At 39.8% G+C, this 16942-nt stretch overlaps 1 protein-coding gene across 2 annotated transcripts in view; it reads right to left on the reverse strand.

Annotated features, from left to right (window-relative positions):
• Positions 1 to 1406: 1406 nt before the first annotated feature.
• The window catches only part of fam50a (family with sequence similarity 50 member A), a 16748-nt gene continuing 1212 nt past the window's right edge, over positions 1407 to 16942 (reverse strand). The window contains exons 2-14 of one of the 2 annotated variants that reach the window (XM_042003819.1): positions 16536 to 16620; positions 16337 to 16436; positions 13233 to 13360; positions 10232 to 10308; positions 9806 to 9872; positions 9410 to 9471; positions 9216 to 9292; positions 7133 to 7187; positions 6722 to 6770; positions 3536 to 3606; positions 2981 to 3091; positions 1631 to 1653; positions 1407 to 1547 (exon numbers count right to left, since the gene is read on the reverse strand). In XM_042003819.1, coding sequence (XP_041859753.1) covers positions 1645 to 1653; positions 2981 to 3091; positions 3536 to 3606; positions 6722 to 6770; positions 7133 to 7187; positions 9216 to 9292; positions 9410 to 9471; positions 9806 to 9872; positions 10232 to 10308; positions 13233 to 13360; positions 16337 to 16436; positions 16536 to 16620 — 891 coding nt within the window. In that variant the 3' untranslated portion in view covers positions 1407 to 1547; positions 1631 to 1644. Of the gene's footprint in view, positions 1654 to 2980; positions 3092 to 3535; positions 3607 to 6721; positions 6771 to 7132; positions 7188 to 9215; positions 9293 to 9409; positions 9472 to 9805; positions 9873 to 10231; positions 10309 to 13232; positions 13361 to 16336; positions 16437 to 16535; positions 16621 to 16942 lie in introns of both variants that reach the window. The other variant, XM_042003818.1, reaches the window with a different exon arrangement.

Genomic DNA, 16942 nt, shown 5'->3' on the forward strand with positions numbered 1-16942 from the left:
CAAAGCTCAATATCAGTAACCATCGAGGCATTTTTTTTTTACTACATTCACTCAGCACATTTCTGCTAGTATATGCCCAGCAAGTGGTAGAAGTTGTACCTCGGTCCCTGGGGTGCCTGACTGGGGCATTAGGTTGGGAGTTGGGGTGGGTGGGCGGCTCTCGGGTTACCATCCCTGGCCCCCTGGGGCCTGTGTACTATGGCCGCAGGCCCTCTTTCTGCCGTCTTCTTCTACTCTCCAGGAACTGGCCTGCCTCTGATCTTTGCAGGTTCCTGGTCGCATTTGCACGATCACTCATGATCACTGATCACTATTCACTCCTGATATTTTGCCCCACCTTTACTAACCTTTTTAACATGTGTATCTTCATCACCTTTTTCTTCTCTTTACTCTTTTTTCCTGTCTACTCTCTCCTTTCTTTTGCACAGACCCCTTCTGTCAGGTCCAGAATTAATATGTAAATTTAGAAGTAGACTAATTTAAAAAGAAAGACTACTACTTATTAAGTATCAAGTGGAGTCTTTTCTTGGCAAAGCAAATTTGTTGGACAACACAGCAGCCAGACCATCATTCTGCTTGCTATGATACTGGACTGGAAAGTTTAAATAAAAGATAGAAAAACTTTCCCATAAAAGTTTGCCTTCACCACCACCAGCACCCAAGTTTTTTACATTTCAAATAGAGACTCCATAAATGCAGAGAAGGGAGGATCTCTTTTGGATGCGTTTACAGTAAATTGAATTCAGAAACTACTTTCTGTGTATTTGTGATTCTTCCTTGGGCTATACCAGGGATCACCAACCCTGGTCCTCGAGATCTAGTGTCCTACAAGATTTAGATGTTTCCCGATCTCCAGGTGTTTGTTGTCCAGTTATGCAAAAGCCTGTTAACCCATTAACTGGAGTCAGGTGTGCTAATCCAACAACATAAGAACTATCTCTTAATAAAAATATTGTTTGCCACCTTTGCAGTACCTTGAGAAATATTAAATAGAATAATAAAAATCTACTTTAGTCAAGAAAACTTATGAAAACTAAAAAAACTTACTTAACAGCTGTGCTGGAAAAACAAGGAATGAATGCAGTCTTTCTGCTCTGTAAAGGGAAACTCTTACATTCAAACAGTTTCTGATGAATGACACGTTTCTTCATGCAAAATAGTGTTAGCATTTAATGACATGAAACAGTTTTACTTTAGATTTTATGAGTGGTTGGGTCCTTTTTGACCTGGAAGATGAGGGGTGTCTGCAGAATGTGAAAACAAGAACTTCAAAAGCAGGAAAATGCATGAAACAGTTGTAGTTGACAATTTGTAAGCAGAAGCAAAGACAACTAAATATGTAATCCATCATACCATCAGACATCAACATCTGATTAATAATCGTTTCAAGATGATCAACACTGTGAAACAAATCCAGCTTTTATTACGCACAGATGTTTGGTATTTACATGGTAATGTGAGACTGTGTACATGGGAGGCAAATAATGAACATGTGGGAAGAATCAGCACAAAAGACAAAGTAAAATCCTCCAACTCTTTTTCCAATCCTGTAACAAAGAAAAAAGAATTAAATATAAAAGTAAAGTAAAGGAGAAATTAATTGACAACGTTTCCATGAAGGATTCCAGACCTTGAATGAGACGATCACCGAATCTGGAAAACAAAGAAAATATAAGGTTACATAAACAGATCAAAGCTCATTTAATTCCACTTTGTTATTAAACTGAGTGCAAACAGCTAAAGTCTCTCCTTTTCCTTATTTAGTGATTTAATTTCCTCTAGAAATTAAAACTGTACCTTGATGCTAAACCTGCACATATATACCCTGTGCAACACCACCTTCGATATGCTTTGGAGGGCAGGCTTTGGTATCAAATCCTGCCCTCCAACTGTGTGAACAGATAGACCTCTTGAGAAAAACAGTTTTTATATGATGCTTGTAAGGACTTCATTTGGGAGCTGGAGGTGTTTTGGAAATTAGTGCTCCACTAATAAGATTAAAAGCTTTCTCTTAAAAGTTTTATAGGAAGTAATGATATCTGTTGTGCAGGAATGATGGGAGAGACAAAAAAAAAAAATACATTTATGCATACAATTACACCCAGAAATATTTGGAAAATTAGGTTCTTCTGTATCCCACCACACTGGAATTGAAATTAAACTATTTTTATACAAAAAATATCTTATTTCAGAGGCTCAAAAGTCAATGGACAATTACAATAAAACATTTTAATGTTTCACTGGCCTTCGGTAAGTTACCTACTTATTTATAAACTTCTGTCATTCACCCACATTAAAAAAAGACAGTTTAGATTATTCTCTCCTTGGCAGGTATAGACACATGTCCAAGCTTCCATTTCTTTTTATTATTGCTAAGATCTTAGCAAAGGTTGTGGTCAACCATTTAACTGCTGCTCTGGATCAGCACAGCATTCTTGACCTCTTTCAGTCAGGATTTCGTAGATCTCATTCAACTGAAACAGCTCTTCTAAGAGTATCATATGACATTTTGATGCAGTGACAAGGGTAATTGTTCTGTACAGTTGACCATCACATTCTGCTCGATAGGCTGTACTGGGTTAGTCTATCAGGATCTGTCTTGGACCGGTTCTCTTTGCACCTATCTGCCAGTTTTACAACTAACCAATATATTTATTTCTTCTCTGTTTTGCAAATCTCTACTTTTTTAAATCTCCTCTCTTTGTAGTGTTTTTGCACCTGCAGGAGAACATCTGTCTCTACAGCTGCTAAACATTTTGTTGTGTTAAGTTTTTGTTCCCAAACAGGCGATTATGTCAGACTTTTTAAAAACTAAAATAGCTGCTTGAGTTCGGTTACAAAGTTGTGGAAACAGTAAAAGTTTCTAAAGAATTTCAGATTGCACACTATGATAGATTTGCTAGGAACTGTTTACTCCTTGAAACTTATTAAATGTCTAACACTGACTGATTAAGCATTAAATGCAGCTAGTTGTTCTTACTGTATATTTATCCCATTTCTTCTCAGGATCATATGGCTCCCAGCGACTTGCAGGAAAGATGTGCTTGTTCTTCTCGTACCAACTCCTCAGCACCACTTTACCTGCATGAGACTTAAGCAAAAACAATTCAACATCATTAAAACCGATTTGGTTTTAAAATCAGGAGGCAACCAGAGAACATTTGTTATTATGGAAAGAGGACCTATGTACATGTACATATGTTATACAAATCCAGACAATCCATCTTTAAATAAAAAAAATAAAAAACAACAAAAAAAACAAACAAACAAAAAACATCTTTTGACAACTGAGAAAACTGCCTGTGCAGATGTGTGTTTGCTAATCTACTGCACATGTACAAACACAAAGAAAAACAAAAAACAAACAAAAAAAAAAACCAGCTGAAATGGGAATTGAATCCATCCCACAGAACGGTTCAAAGTACAAACATCTGACAGATCCCATCTGAATCAATCTTAAGACTTCACAAAAAAATCAGACCAAACACGCAAGTCAATTACTCTTAAACCTTGGGTTATTTAGTAGAATCCTCACCTCATCTTTCTCCACAGTGGCGTCGTTCACCAGTCGGATATCATCATGGACGTCAAAGCTAAACAGAGGGCCTGTGGGAAAAGACCAGCTGAGCAACATAACAAGAAACTACAGCAGTACATTGAAGCAATAACAAACTGAAGATCTCATTTCTTCTTTAAGTATGAAATAGAATGAAAATAAAATTGATTTCATGTAAGTAAGACATTATTAGAATAATCAGGATAGAGTTTGTGGCACACTTAGATATTTCTTCATATTCAGGGAAAAACATGTAAAAAATAAATAGGTGCGGCTATCTTGGCATACTGATTTTCCCCAAAGATGGCTCTTGTTACGCTCCAGCCAGATACTCGACTCTGTCCAGTATCAAACTTTTTTTCCTTTCCTTGTTCAGAGTTCAAATCTGTTTACACATTCAAAGACTTTCCAAAAACACTGGAGAGGACGAGGTAGACACTGAAGTTTGAAACTTGTTTACCAAAATAAAAACAAATAGGAGCAAAACATCAGAGTATTTTCTTTTTAAATGCACCACAATCATTTCAGTCTTTAAAAAGCTCCTTTCAGACATGAGGTCTTGTCCATTGTTTTTTAGGTTGCCTTTTAAAGATAATAGTCTTCTTTTTTTCCAATTAACCCATAAGCGCCCGACTTGACATATTTGTCACATAGGCATACAATTTCTGAGACATTTTGCTTCGATTTATAGCATAAACTTTGCTTAAAATCCTGTTGAACACAATCTGATACTTGTCTTCTGTCCCCTAATAGATACCCAGAAGCAGAAAACCACATCATAATATTTTTAATATATCACCTGGTAATAAATGGTATATACCCCCCCCCCCAAATGTTAATTTTTTATGTTACATTTTGTTAAAGGGCCAAATAAAAATAATAAAATAATAATAAAAAAAAAAAATTACTTTTTTTTTTTTTTTTTACCATTTTTTCATGGGTTGGGCCTTTATGGGCTTAATTTTTTTTCAAATGTATGCCTGTAGTTAAAAAAAAAAGTGAATTCATTAAAATACATAAACAAAAAAAAAATTATCTGAATTAGAAGATTAACATAAAAATATTTGTTTCCTCCTCCCTGAGACGCCACCTTATCATGGTGGAGGAGTTTGTGCGTCCTGACGATCCTAGCGGCTATGTTGTCGGGGGCTCATGCCCCTGATAGGGTGACCCATGGCAAACAGGTGTCTAGGGGAGGGACCAGATGTGCGGCTGAAATCACCCCTATGATGAGGAGAAAACAAGGACCAAAGTTTCCCTTGCCCGGACGTGGGTCACTGGGGCCCCCTCTGGAGCCAGGCCTGGAGGACCGGCACGGAGGTGAGCGCTTGGTGGCCGGGCCTTTGCACATGGGCCTCCTCTCCCATGGGCTCACCACCTGCAGGAGGGGCCATAGGGTTTGGGTGCAGTGTGAGCTGGGCGGCTGCCAGAGGGACCCTGGCGGTCTGATCCACGGCTGCAAAAGCTAGCTCTAGGGATGTGGAATGTCACCTCTCTGGCGGGGAAGGAGCCTGAGCTTATGCGCAATGTTGAGCGGTTCCGGCTAGATATAGCTGGACTCACCTCAACGCACAGCTTGGGCTCTGGAACCACTGTCCTTGGGAGGGGCTGGACCCTCTTCCATTCTGGAGTTGCTCCCGGTGAGAGGCGCCGAGCAGGTGTGGGCATGCTTATTGCCCTCCGACTTGGCGCCTGTACGTTGGGGTTTACCCTGGTGAATGAAAGGGTAGCCTCCCTCCGCCTTCAGGTAGGGGGACGGGTCCTGACTGTTGTTGTGCTTATGCACCAAATAGCAGTTCAGAGTACCCACCCTTTTTGGAGTCCTTAGGGGGGGGTTGTGTTGGAGAGCACTCCATCCCGGGACTCCCTCGTTCTGCTGGGGGTCTTCAATGCTCACGTGGGCAATGACAGCGAGACCTGGAAGGGTGTGATTAGGAGGAACGGCCCCCCTAATCTGAATCCGAGTGGTGCTTTGTTGTTGGACTTCTGTGCTTGTCATGGACTGTCCATAACAAACACCTTGTTCAGACATAAGAGTGTCCACATGTGCACTTGGCACCAGGACACTCTAGGCCGCAGTTCGATGATCGACTTTGTAGTCGTGTCGTCGGACTTGCGGCTGCATGTCCTGGACACTCAGGTGAAGAGAGGGGCGGAGCTGTCAACTGATCACCACCTGGTGGTGAGTTGGCTCAGATGGTGGAGGAGGATGCCGGTCAGGCCTGGCAGATCCAAGCATGTTGTGAGGGTCTGCTGGGAACATCTGGCAGAGTCCCCTGTCAGAAAGGGTTTCAACTCCCATCTCCGGCAGAGCTTCAACCATGTCCCGGGTGAGGCGGGGGACATCGAGTCCGGCGGGCTAAGTAGAGCGCAGCGGTCGCTAAGGCAAAAACTCGGGCAACGGGGGAGTTTGGAGAGGCCATGGAGAATGACTTCCGGATGGCTTCGAGGAGATTCTGGTCCACCATCCGGCGGCTCAGGAGGGGAAAGCACTGCTCATTCATCACTATGTACAGTGGGGATGGGGGGCTGCTGACCTCGACTCGGGACGTTGTGAGGCGGTGGAGGGAATGCTTTGAAGACCTCAATCCCACCAACACGTCTTCCGATGAGGAAGCAGAGTCTGGGGTAGCTGGTGCTGGCTCTCCTATCTCTGGGGCTGAGGTCGCTGAGGTGGTTAAAAAGCTCCTCGTGGCAAGGCCCCAGGGCTGGATGAGGTCTGCCCAGAGTTCCTTAAGGCTCTGGATGCTGTAGGGCTGTCTTGGCTGACACGCCTTTGCAGCATCGCGTGGACAGTTCCCCTGGACTGGCAGACTGGGGTGGTGGTCCCCCTCTTCAAAAAGGGGGGCCGGAGGGTGTGCTTCAACTACAGGGGGATTACACTCCTCAGCCTCCCCGGTAAGGTCTATTGAGGGGTGCTGGAGATGAGGGTCCGTCGGATAGTCGAACCTCAGATTGGGGAGGAGCCAGGGAGAGGGAAGTCTGGGTTTCCCTGCTTAGGCAGCTGCTCCCGCGACCCGACTCCGGATAAGCAGAAGAAAATGGATGGATGGATGGATATTTGTTTCTTTTTTATACATTTTTTTAAAAAATGTTTTTGTTTTTATTTTTTTAATCAATATAATAATGAAAAAAAAAAAAAATCTTTCTTGTTTGTTTACTCACCAGATTTTCCCCTGGCTTTGGTCACGATGAAGTCATAAAAACTGTGGTGCTGAACGAAACAAGGAAACAAAGAAATTATTTCTCTGGACAACAATGGAAGATCCAAAATCGTACTTCATTAAACATTTATAACATCAGACAGCAGATAGAGAGCACAAAGACGTTAAAAATGTCAATACAAAAGACAGAAGTGGTTACAAAAGGAATCTGTGAGATGTCACAGTCAGGAAAAGATAAATAGCCTGTCGTTACAACCACGCTCTTTACCTAAAGAAATAAAAACGGTTTTGGAATGTAAACACAGGCGCAAGTTAAACAAGTTGTGATCTCCTGCAAAACTTGGACATCAAGTGAACCGAAAAGAGTTGAGAAACTTGTTGGCTGCCGTTTTGTGGCTATCACAGGACTTACATGTGGGATTATCAGATCCTCTTTGATGTACATTAGCTGCTCCACTCCAGCAGACCTGCACAGAAATTAGGTCCAGTAAAAACATTGCAACAGTGTGTCCTGAACCCGTCCAGGTGGTTTGATTTCCAGTTAAGCTCTAGGTGGTCTAACAGGGAACAGGAGGAGGTCAAAAGTGAGTCAAAGGATTAACAGGACATTAATGATTAATCAAACACAGATGGGAAGGCTACAAGTTCTTTATATTTCAACTTATTTAAAAACCAAGTATTTTTTGCTTTTAACAAACAAACATTGCATAAAAAAAACAAACAAAAAAAAACAAAAAAAAAAACAAAAACTAAATTTTTACCATGAACACGTTTCCACCAGTTCATTTTTTGACTGATTAAAAGTAAAAGTTTAAAGTTTAATCAATTGCTATTTTTTAAATACATACAATTGAATAGTCCCTCAACAAACAATGAAATAATCATAATTTGACACCATCCAGGTAGTGAAGCTGAGCCAAGTCGAGCTGGAGTTATTCAGCATGGGATTGAATGCCAGCTGAACACATTGCACTCAAAAGCTAGACGTTAGAGCAGGGGTGCCCAAACTTTTAGCCTCCAAAGGCCAAAGTGAAAATGTACTGCGGGTCAAACACAGTTAATTTAAAGGTACAGTGTGTACCTTTAAAGCAAAGATGAAGTATTGCTATCATAAATACGTATTTTACCAAGTCTAATCACAATCGCATTCAAATGAGAGCGTTCTCAAAACTTAGAATGAGTTTATCCTCCAACTGGAGGCTGCCATGTTGCATCGCCATCTATGAATACGGTAGCCGAAAGGCCGGCGAATCACCGTGTTTTGTTAGTTAACCTACAGTAGAAAAGCTCCAATGTAACAGTTTTCATTTGTAATTACTCTTCACAGAAGTCATACCAGTGCGCTGTGCGCTTCTTCCCTCGTGTTTCATAATTTATTTCAGCTGATTTGTCAGTGGGGGTGGGGATAGTTGTTCTCCTTCTAGTCAGACAGAATGGACCAAAGTAATATCAGTTTGTCGTTGTGTTTTAATCACTAGAACCGCAAGCATTTTAACACAAAAATATCTGTCAGATAATAATTCTTTCGAATCAATACATCGCCCACCTTCCTTGATAAATCAGCTAAAATGCAGGTTATTAAACACAGAGTAATGTTACAGCACGGGATCTTCCTCGTGCAGCACCGACAGATCCACTGCCCCTGCTTTGACTCCCTCTTTCTCTTCCTCTCCCTTCATCAGATGATCTCTGAGTCTGCAAGTCACGAAAAACGATTTCACACGATAACATTAGCTATTAGCAGTAGCTTGGTACCAAATACATGGAGGGCATGCTTCTAAGGCCCAATCTCATTTCTCTTTGTTACCCCTTCCCCTTCCCCTACCCCTTCCCACTTGACCCTTAGAAACAGAGCTAGAAGGGGTAGGGCTGAAAGTCAACCCCTACAAATTGGGACACCAACAATTGGGAATATTGAACATGTTCAATATTTCTGAGGAACGCCGACACATTCTGACTGTGTGGATGGTGACGTGGCACAGAATGTAGCCAATCAGAGAGCAAGCTGGCTGGGGAACAAGGAAGTAAATAAAGTCCGTGTTCACACTGTGTCCACTCTGTGTCCACTCTGTTATTTTTTTCAGTTCTGGCTTTTTCTATTAACAATAGTCCCAAGACCACCATCATTCCCTCATCCTATATATCCCCTTCCATGCTGTGTGTTGTGTTTTCCGATTGTTACAATGTTTCTTCTTCTTCGTTTTTTGCCGGTTGTTGCTATGGTTCTTCTACGTTTCTACGTTTGTCCGGCTCGGAGGACTAGGTTGTAGATGAGTTGCTGGACAGCATCGTCATGTGTGTGTTGTTCTGTGAGTAGATTATCAGCGCACATCACACACATTACGGTCAAAACTGATTTTTTATCTTCACGTGTGAGGTCTCGAACCGAAATTCGAAAAATCGTTATGTGTGGACCAGGCTTTAGTACCCGACCTTAAATGAATATATTACAAGCTGAAGATGAACCATCATTATTAAAACATGTCTGAACTGACCTGAGCTCACTGAAGTCCTTCCTGAGCACTTCCAGGGCCCTTTGCAGAAAGTTCTGGATGGTGTTACCCTTCTTCATCTGCATCAAAAAGATGAAACCAACTTTACAACTCCGTCAAAACACAAAGAGAGAACGCAGTGTGTTCAATGCTGCTTCATGGCGTTACTGTGCAATGTGTGTGCTGGACCAGTTTACCTTGACAGTTTTCCGATGTCCAGAGCCATCCCAGTAACTGAACGTAATCTCAATCTCCTCATCTACAAACAAAAATAAATTATTCCAAAGAAACTGTTATCATACAGTGTTCTGCTGCATAAAGTATGCCATTATTAACTGCAGTGCAATTTTGGAAACAACAGGATCCCAAGGCAATATTCTAGGCATAAATAGTATTTCAAAATTTCACAGTGTGCATGAGTACAACCCTCTGAACATCAGCTGTCTGGCTGATAGGGTCAAGGAAAATGTGGCAAAATCCCAAGAAGAAAATTATTGTATTAGCAATCAATGACAGAATCAAATTGTTCCTTCCAATCATGACAGAAAAAGCACTGATTCAAATACAAAATGGTTTGTAATCTGGTGACTCACTCTTTATTTTCTCCTGTTTCAGCTCCCACTCCTGCCTGAGCTCCTCCCTGAGACGGTTTTCCTCCTCCTGAGCATGAAAACAAGCATCATCAATGTTGCCATAATGTGTTTACTCTCAGTTTCATATAAATGCCATGGGAGACTGGGCAACTTCTTCACAGCCAGCATGGCAGCCACAGTTTCAGCAGTCTTGTCTACTCATCTTTAGCCCATAAGGTTCAAACATACAGCTGACAGAGAAATTCGTGTTAATGAGTAAATGTGTAAGTGATAAACTTCTTAGTCCCCTCCTGCACAAACTGCTGCTTGCATTAGTGTTGTTCTGCAGCTTGCCATCTGAATCAGTCCTTACAGTTAAATTGGCAAAATGAGGACAAAGCTGAACACACACTCAACCGCAGCAAGTATAATGAACACTGATCTCACCTCTCGGTCTCGATCAGGAAGGAAACTGGTGTCCACGTCTGGATTCTTGCCCAACTTTTTCTTCTTAACTGGAGAAACTATGTGAAACATTAAGACATCAAAAAAACATGTTGTAACTTTTAAGTTTAAATAACAAAAGTAAAACAAAACGGGGCCAGCATTCATTAGTTTTATTTAATGAGGCTTATGTCATGTGCAAAAAATAAATAAATAAATAAACACCCAGAGACAATTAAACACCCTCTTCATTTCTGTACCTTGTAAAAATATTTTCTCTGCACTGGTAAACTGGTTTTTATTTGGACATTCCCTGAACGTCCTGTCCAAAGTGTTCCACAATTTAACCTCACAAACTGAAATACAAAAATCTTTCCTTGTGGACATGTGTTCGGACATTAAATTTCTCCTTAAGTTATACCCTCCTTTCCTTCCACCGAATAATTTTTAAGGCTTTCTGGAACGAGATTGTTTTTTTTTTTGCTTTAAACAGGATTTGTACCGTGTGAAATACCTCTGAATTTTATGAGTATCAACTGTAAGAATAATGAGTTTGTGGATCCTACATCTGGCCCCATAAATGATCTGTATTGCTTTCCTTTGCAAAAATGAGTAGTGGATGTATTGTACTGATCTAGTTATTAGTCCAAACTTCTGCACGGTAAATCAGAAATGGAAGAAATAATAAACAGTATAGCATGTAGAGTAATATCTGATTCAGTGTCTGTTTTGTTTCAATACTGTGATACGTCTAAAAATTTTGGTTTGTAGATGTTTAATTTGTGATTTCCAACAGTTTTTTTCCATCTACCCCTAAAAACTCTTCCACTAGCAACCCCACCCAACTGTGCCTGTAATTGTAAATTAGTTTAGTGATTATAGTATTATTCTTGTTCAGGTTTAATGATAAGTTATTTCTGTCCAACCAAGCTTTTAATTTATTTAATTAACTATTAATCACTTGTGTTAGAATTTCAAGTTACTGGCAGAACAAAAAAATGTTTGTGTCATCAACAAATAAAACCATCTTCAATACTTTTGAAACCTTGCATATGTTATTATTTATCTATTATAAGAGTTTAGGGACCAACACTGACCCCTGGTGGACGCCACAGGTAATGTCCAAACATGCTGAACAAACACTACCCAACCCCGTTCCGTCCTTTTAGATTAATAACTTCTGATTCAGTCTAATGATGTCCCCCTGATGCCATACCAGTCTAGTGTCTTGAATAATGGCTTATTGTATCAAAAGCTTTTTTTCTCTCTCTCTTTGTTTCTTTTCTTTTTTTAAGATCTATGAACATCCCCACTGTATACTGTTTTCGGTCTATTAAATTTGTGATTTCAACTGAATCGATTAATGCCACTGATGTTTCTCTGTTAGATCCAACAAAGTCTTGCTTTTCAGATATTCATAAAAATAAATTGGTGTAAACAGCCAATTCAAATAAATGAATATAACTGAATTATTTTCCAGCCTGAGAAATGGTGATGATGAAGTTTAGTATGTGGGCCTGGGTGTTGTACCCCCCCTCAATGGGGATCGGAGCCAGAGCCGTTAAGCACCCATGACTACTGCATAGTGGTTGGATGTCGGACTAACTACTAATTATGTTCTTTCCTCTGGACTCAAAAGTCAGATGTTAGCAGATGTTAATGTGGTTTCTTTTGTTTCACTCGGTTTAATATTATGTGCATGTACTCGTACTCTGTAATCATAAAAATGTTCCGATACTACACAACCCAACATCAATTTGAAAAACTAGGGCTGCCAAAACGAGCATGAAAAGCTAAGAGATTAATTAATAATTCTGATCATTGGGTATCCAGAAAAAAAGTTATCAAGATTGCTGTTTAAAAATACTAATTTAGCATCATCTCGGCAAGAAATGCTGATTTTGGGCATAAAAGTCTGTTGTCAAAGCTGTAAACGTAATCCACCAAAAAGCACTTTATCCTCCTTATTTATGAAGATTCTGATAGTTTTCAAGCATACATATACAGGACGGCTGCCGGATGACATCACACATTTAACCACTTTAGGCCTATTAATGCTCCCTTACGTACAAAACAGGTACGTCCCTTTCAAGCGTTGCCATATGTCGCCGCTCTTCTTACATCCATGCGTCTTTTGTGTTACCATGGTTAAGTCAATTCACCCACCAGTGGGTAGTGCTGAGTTCAGAGTTCTCTTTCGCGTTTGGACGTCAGGTTCAGACACTAGTTGGGGCTTGTAATGCATCGCTATAAAGCGATCTCTACAGTTGTCCTCATTTTCCTCTTTCACTTCCTTTGGTTCCTCTTCTTCTTCTCTGGTTTGTTTCTTTCGCTGGTTGCATGCCCCTGCGGTTTCTGGTGGTTTTGCTCCTTTTGCTGCACCGAGCGACATAGCTACGAGCCCCCCAATAACAGACCAAATACGTGCATACCAATGCAGGAGACGTGTCCATCCATATCCCTTTTCTTTGTCGAACATAAATGAACCCATAGTCGTCTCTTCCAGCGTTCTGGTCCACATTCCTTACCAGTGAACTTGTACTCAGTTTTTTTAAAAAGTGATATTGGTGCATCCCTGGTAAAAACTGATCTTTTTATCTGACTTATCACGAAATCTAATGTGCAAGTTTTTTCAAAATTTTAAACGGATACATAAAAGGAAAAAATATTCACAGACAGACAGACTAATCACATCATCAATACAGAACATAATCAGAAAAATGTACAAATAGATTTGATGCAAAGAAAACCCGCCAACTTGATACTAAGTTGTGGTGTCTATAAAATGTACGAGAGATGACAAATGCTGGAAAAAAATCTGTGACATATTTTGCTTCTAGATTTTCAATTTTAACCTGGTTTTTCATAATTTACCAACAAAGCTTCGACCAAATCTGACCGCCTGAGTCACTACAAACACATGTAAAAAAAAGATTTATGGATGGGCATGCAGCTTAAAATTATTAAGGTTTTGACTTTAAGAACCAGAACATCAAACACTCACAGTCCAGCTCTTCCTCTGCAGAATCCTCTTCATCCTCTTCATCCTCATCCTCAGGATTGAACGATAAACTAGCTATTTTTCTCTTCTGTTCCTCCTTTCTCTTCTTCTCTTTCTGCTTCTCAAGCTTGCTTTAAAGACAAAAAAGAAGAAAATAAAAAATGTAGCCAGTGATGTCAAATGTTTCAAACAACAGTGGCAAAGCTGAACTACAAAAAAAAAAAAATTGGTATCATTGGCAAGATCTGATGACAAACAGCTGCAACGCTTCAGGCTTTAAAATGTTTCATAGGACAAGTCAAGGCTGGCATGACTGGAGGAGTTAGCCACTTATTTTGGATTTGGGTTACTTCAGCCTGCAGTGTGAACATAGTCTTAGTACTTTTAAGTCACTTGTAAATAAGAACGGAAATTATATATCATTATTCAGAAAGACACTTGCATTGCAAAGTCTAACATATATGACACTTTATCCTACCAAAAGTGTATGAAATAGGAAAAATCACACCATATAATGATGTTTGAACATCTTATATCAAAGCCACAATTACATGCAGAACCTGGCTTTAGGGATTTAACCATAAAAACATTAGTAGAACTAAAGCAAGAAGTTGGTCTGGTTCACATATAGCTTTTCGGTTTGTTATTAATGACTATAAGTAAAGAAAGATGGTTAACACAAATTCCGTTTAACAGCACTATTTTTTTGATGTGATGAAGAAATAACATGGTTCTGAAGCAGAATGGATCTTTTTACACATCAAGTTTAGCTATAAAGATTGTTCTCTGAACAAGACTGAGGCCACTTATCTACTGTCATTGTGAAACGAGTTAGTGCGTTGCATCTCAAATATCACCAGCTGTGAGAGCACACAGCTGATTAGAGCCAACATCCTCTACAGACAGCCGTGCTGGATAGCTTCCAGCGATGACGTCTGGAAAAATTTTACATGAAGGAACTTTTCAACACCTGATCTGGAGAAACTGGTGATGGAAACTGGGCTAGCACTGCAGGCACTTTAGTAATTTTATAGTTTGTTTATTTCTCGGTGATGATGAGGCTGTCAGAAGTGATATGAAGGTGTGTGTGTGTAAATTTATTCAACCTCAGGTGAGGGTATAACAATATCATAAGTAACTAAGGTGCCTTATTTTTCAGGTGCATATAAACTTTTGTAAGTTGTTATTGGATTGATACAATTAATGGATGGAGGGATATTTAAGGATTTGGAGGCCTTGAGGAGGAAGTAAGTTCAGGTTGAGATCGATCTATCTATCCATCTCTCTCTCTCTATATATATATATATATATATATATATCTGTGTCTGTCTATCTATCTATCTATCTATCTATCTATCTATCTATCTATCTATCTATCTATCCATCCAATAACCTTTATTTAACCAGAAAAGTCCCATTGAGATTAAAAACCTCTTTTCAAAGGAGGTCCTGGCCAAGAGTTACTTAAAATTCTATACAAAGTTACAACATTAAAACAAACAACATTAACATAAAACTGGTCATGAGAAACAATTGTACATCATTGGGGCGATCTCTGATGCTTTTAGCTTGGTTTAGAAGGCATTAAAGGGCATTAACTGTCAATTTCCAGCCTTTCTGCAACACGTTCCAAGTGAAAGGAGTGGCCAGAGAGGGCCATCCCACTCGTGAGTATAAGTCACAGTGATGCGTCATAGCGCTACAGTTAGTAATAAACCGCAGAGAAGCATGTTAAACCGTATCCACCATTTGAATACAAGAAGACGAAGCATTCATATGGAAGAGGTCACCATGATCTAGCACAGACAAAAAAGTTGCAGTGACAAGACACTTTTTTACTTCAAAAGAAAAACAACTTATTACGGAAGAAAAAACCCAGTTTGAGTTTTAGTTTCTTAACAAGTTTTTCTATGTGTGGTTTAAAAATGAGGGAGTCGTCAATCAACACTCGGGGGTATTTGTATTCATGAACCACTTCTATGACATTCCCTCCAAGAGTGGACACTCAATGTTGAGGTGCATTTTACTAAAGGTGTACAGAGCTTAGACGCAATGGGTTTTTAGTCCAAGAAGCTAAAAGGTTTTTCTGAGTCCTGCTGAAAAAAGATTAGGATACAGAGTAGCTTAGTGGTAGATTAGGCAGTTAAAGCCTGCTGTAGTGTCTCTCTTCTCAGTTTTGTCAGTTTCCAATGCTGACCACATTAAGCTGGATTTATACTCGTGTGACATCTCAATGCACCCCTCTTCCAGACCTGATGTGCAACCCTACTATGCAAATGGTTACGCGGAAATACTACCTTGTGATTAGTAAGTTTGGGATTGGGTGTTTCAGGAGTTTTTGATCTTCTCGGTAAATTTGTGTTGTAACAGCCATTTTTAAAAACACCCAATGGTTCAAGTTCGTGAGAGGCTGATTGAATTATTTCTCCGTTTACTTCCACGAGCTCATAAAGACACTGCACCATGTTGGACGCCATTGTTGTCTTAAAAGAGGAAATACCTACCGGAACTGAAGTGAACCATCAAAAGAACACCAACCCGGTGAGTTTACCAGCTGATACCACCCCTGCTGCCACTTTCAGATTAGGAAGAGAAACTGCAACACGACACCAAAACAACGTGTACCCCCTACGCTCAAGTGTGAGAGCACACTTCACCAGCGTAAGCTACACCGTAACCGACTTTACGCAGACGATGCGTGAGTATATATCCAGCTTTACACAGATGCCCAGTCAAAGAGCGATTGAGCTGCATTTACTAAAAATGTGTTACTGTTACGAATTTCTACGAGTAGCATGTGTTTCATAGCGGAAATAACATGAAATTATTCAATCATTTAGAAATATTCAAGCAAGAATACCCGAAGGTTTGGGAAGGATAAAAAGTACTAAATATCTACCCCCAGAAACAGAAGAACAGGGTGTACTAGAACCTCCCAAACAACCTTTTTCTTGTTTGAAATACAGCTCAATGTTTAGACTGAAGTGGTAAAACCCAAACTATTAAACAGAATACAAAAGAGGAGCATTCTTCTGGTAAGTCAACCTGGGGCCAACTGATGCATTTAAAAGGTCCAAAGTGGGTCAAATTAAAATGTGTTATCTCACAGCTGGAGTTCTTTGGACTGCTCCTTCTTGGCCAGCTGTTTCTCTCTCTCCTTTACAAGCGCTTCCTGCTTGGCCTTCATGTCATTTAGGGTCACCAAACCTGATTGAGACATTTAAAAGCAAACAATAAAAATGATAAAACATAAATAAATAAAGATTTGTATTAAAGTTTCCACTTTAAAGTTTCATGGACACTTACCAACAGTGCTGGACTTCAATTCGGCCTCCACAGCATCGTAATGAGCCGAGAATTTCTTATCAATGTTGGACTTGACCATGTTGTCCTGCAAGGTCACAAACAAACAGTTAGAAGCATGGAGGTGTGTTATGATCAATATTCTTATATATTATGAATAAGATAAAAAGTTGATTTTTAATAACTTGCATAACATTTCATTTCAGGATATAAATCAATCCTCTGGTCCTTATTAGCTCTTAAAATGAAGTAAATACGGTTTCAGATTAACAGCAACACATGGCATCTTACTATTGTTTTAATTTGCCACTCAAAAACTATGCTCAACATGCTTTTATCAGTGTTTAAAAGAAACAATGGAATTAAGATGTAAGTAATAGCTAGCTGCTGCTATCAAAATGTACTTTATA

Source organism: Melanotaenia boesemani, chromosome 13 (assembly GCF_017639745.1).
Source record: "Melanotaenia boesemani isolate fMelBoe1 chromosome 13, fMelBoe1.pri, whole genome shotgun sequence".
In the NCBI taxonomy this organism is placed as follows: domain Eukaryota; kingdom Metazoa; phylum Chordata; class Actinopteri; order Atheriniformes; family Melanotaeniidae; genus Melanotaenia; species Melanotaenia boesemani.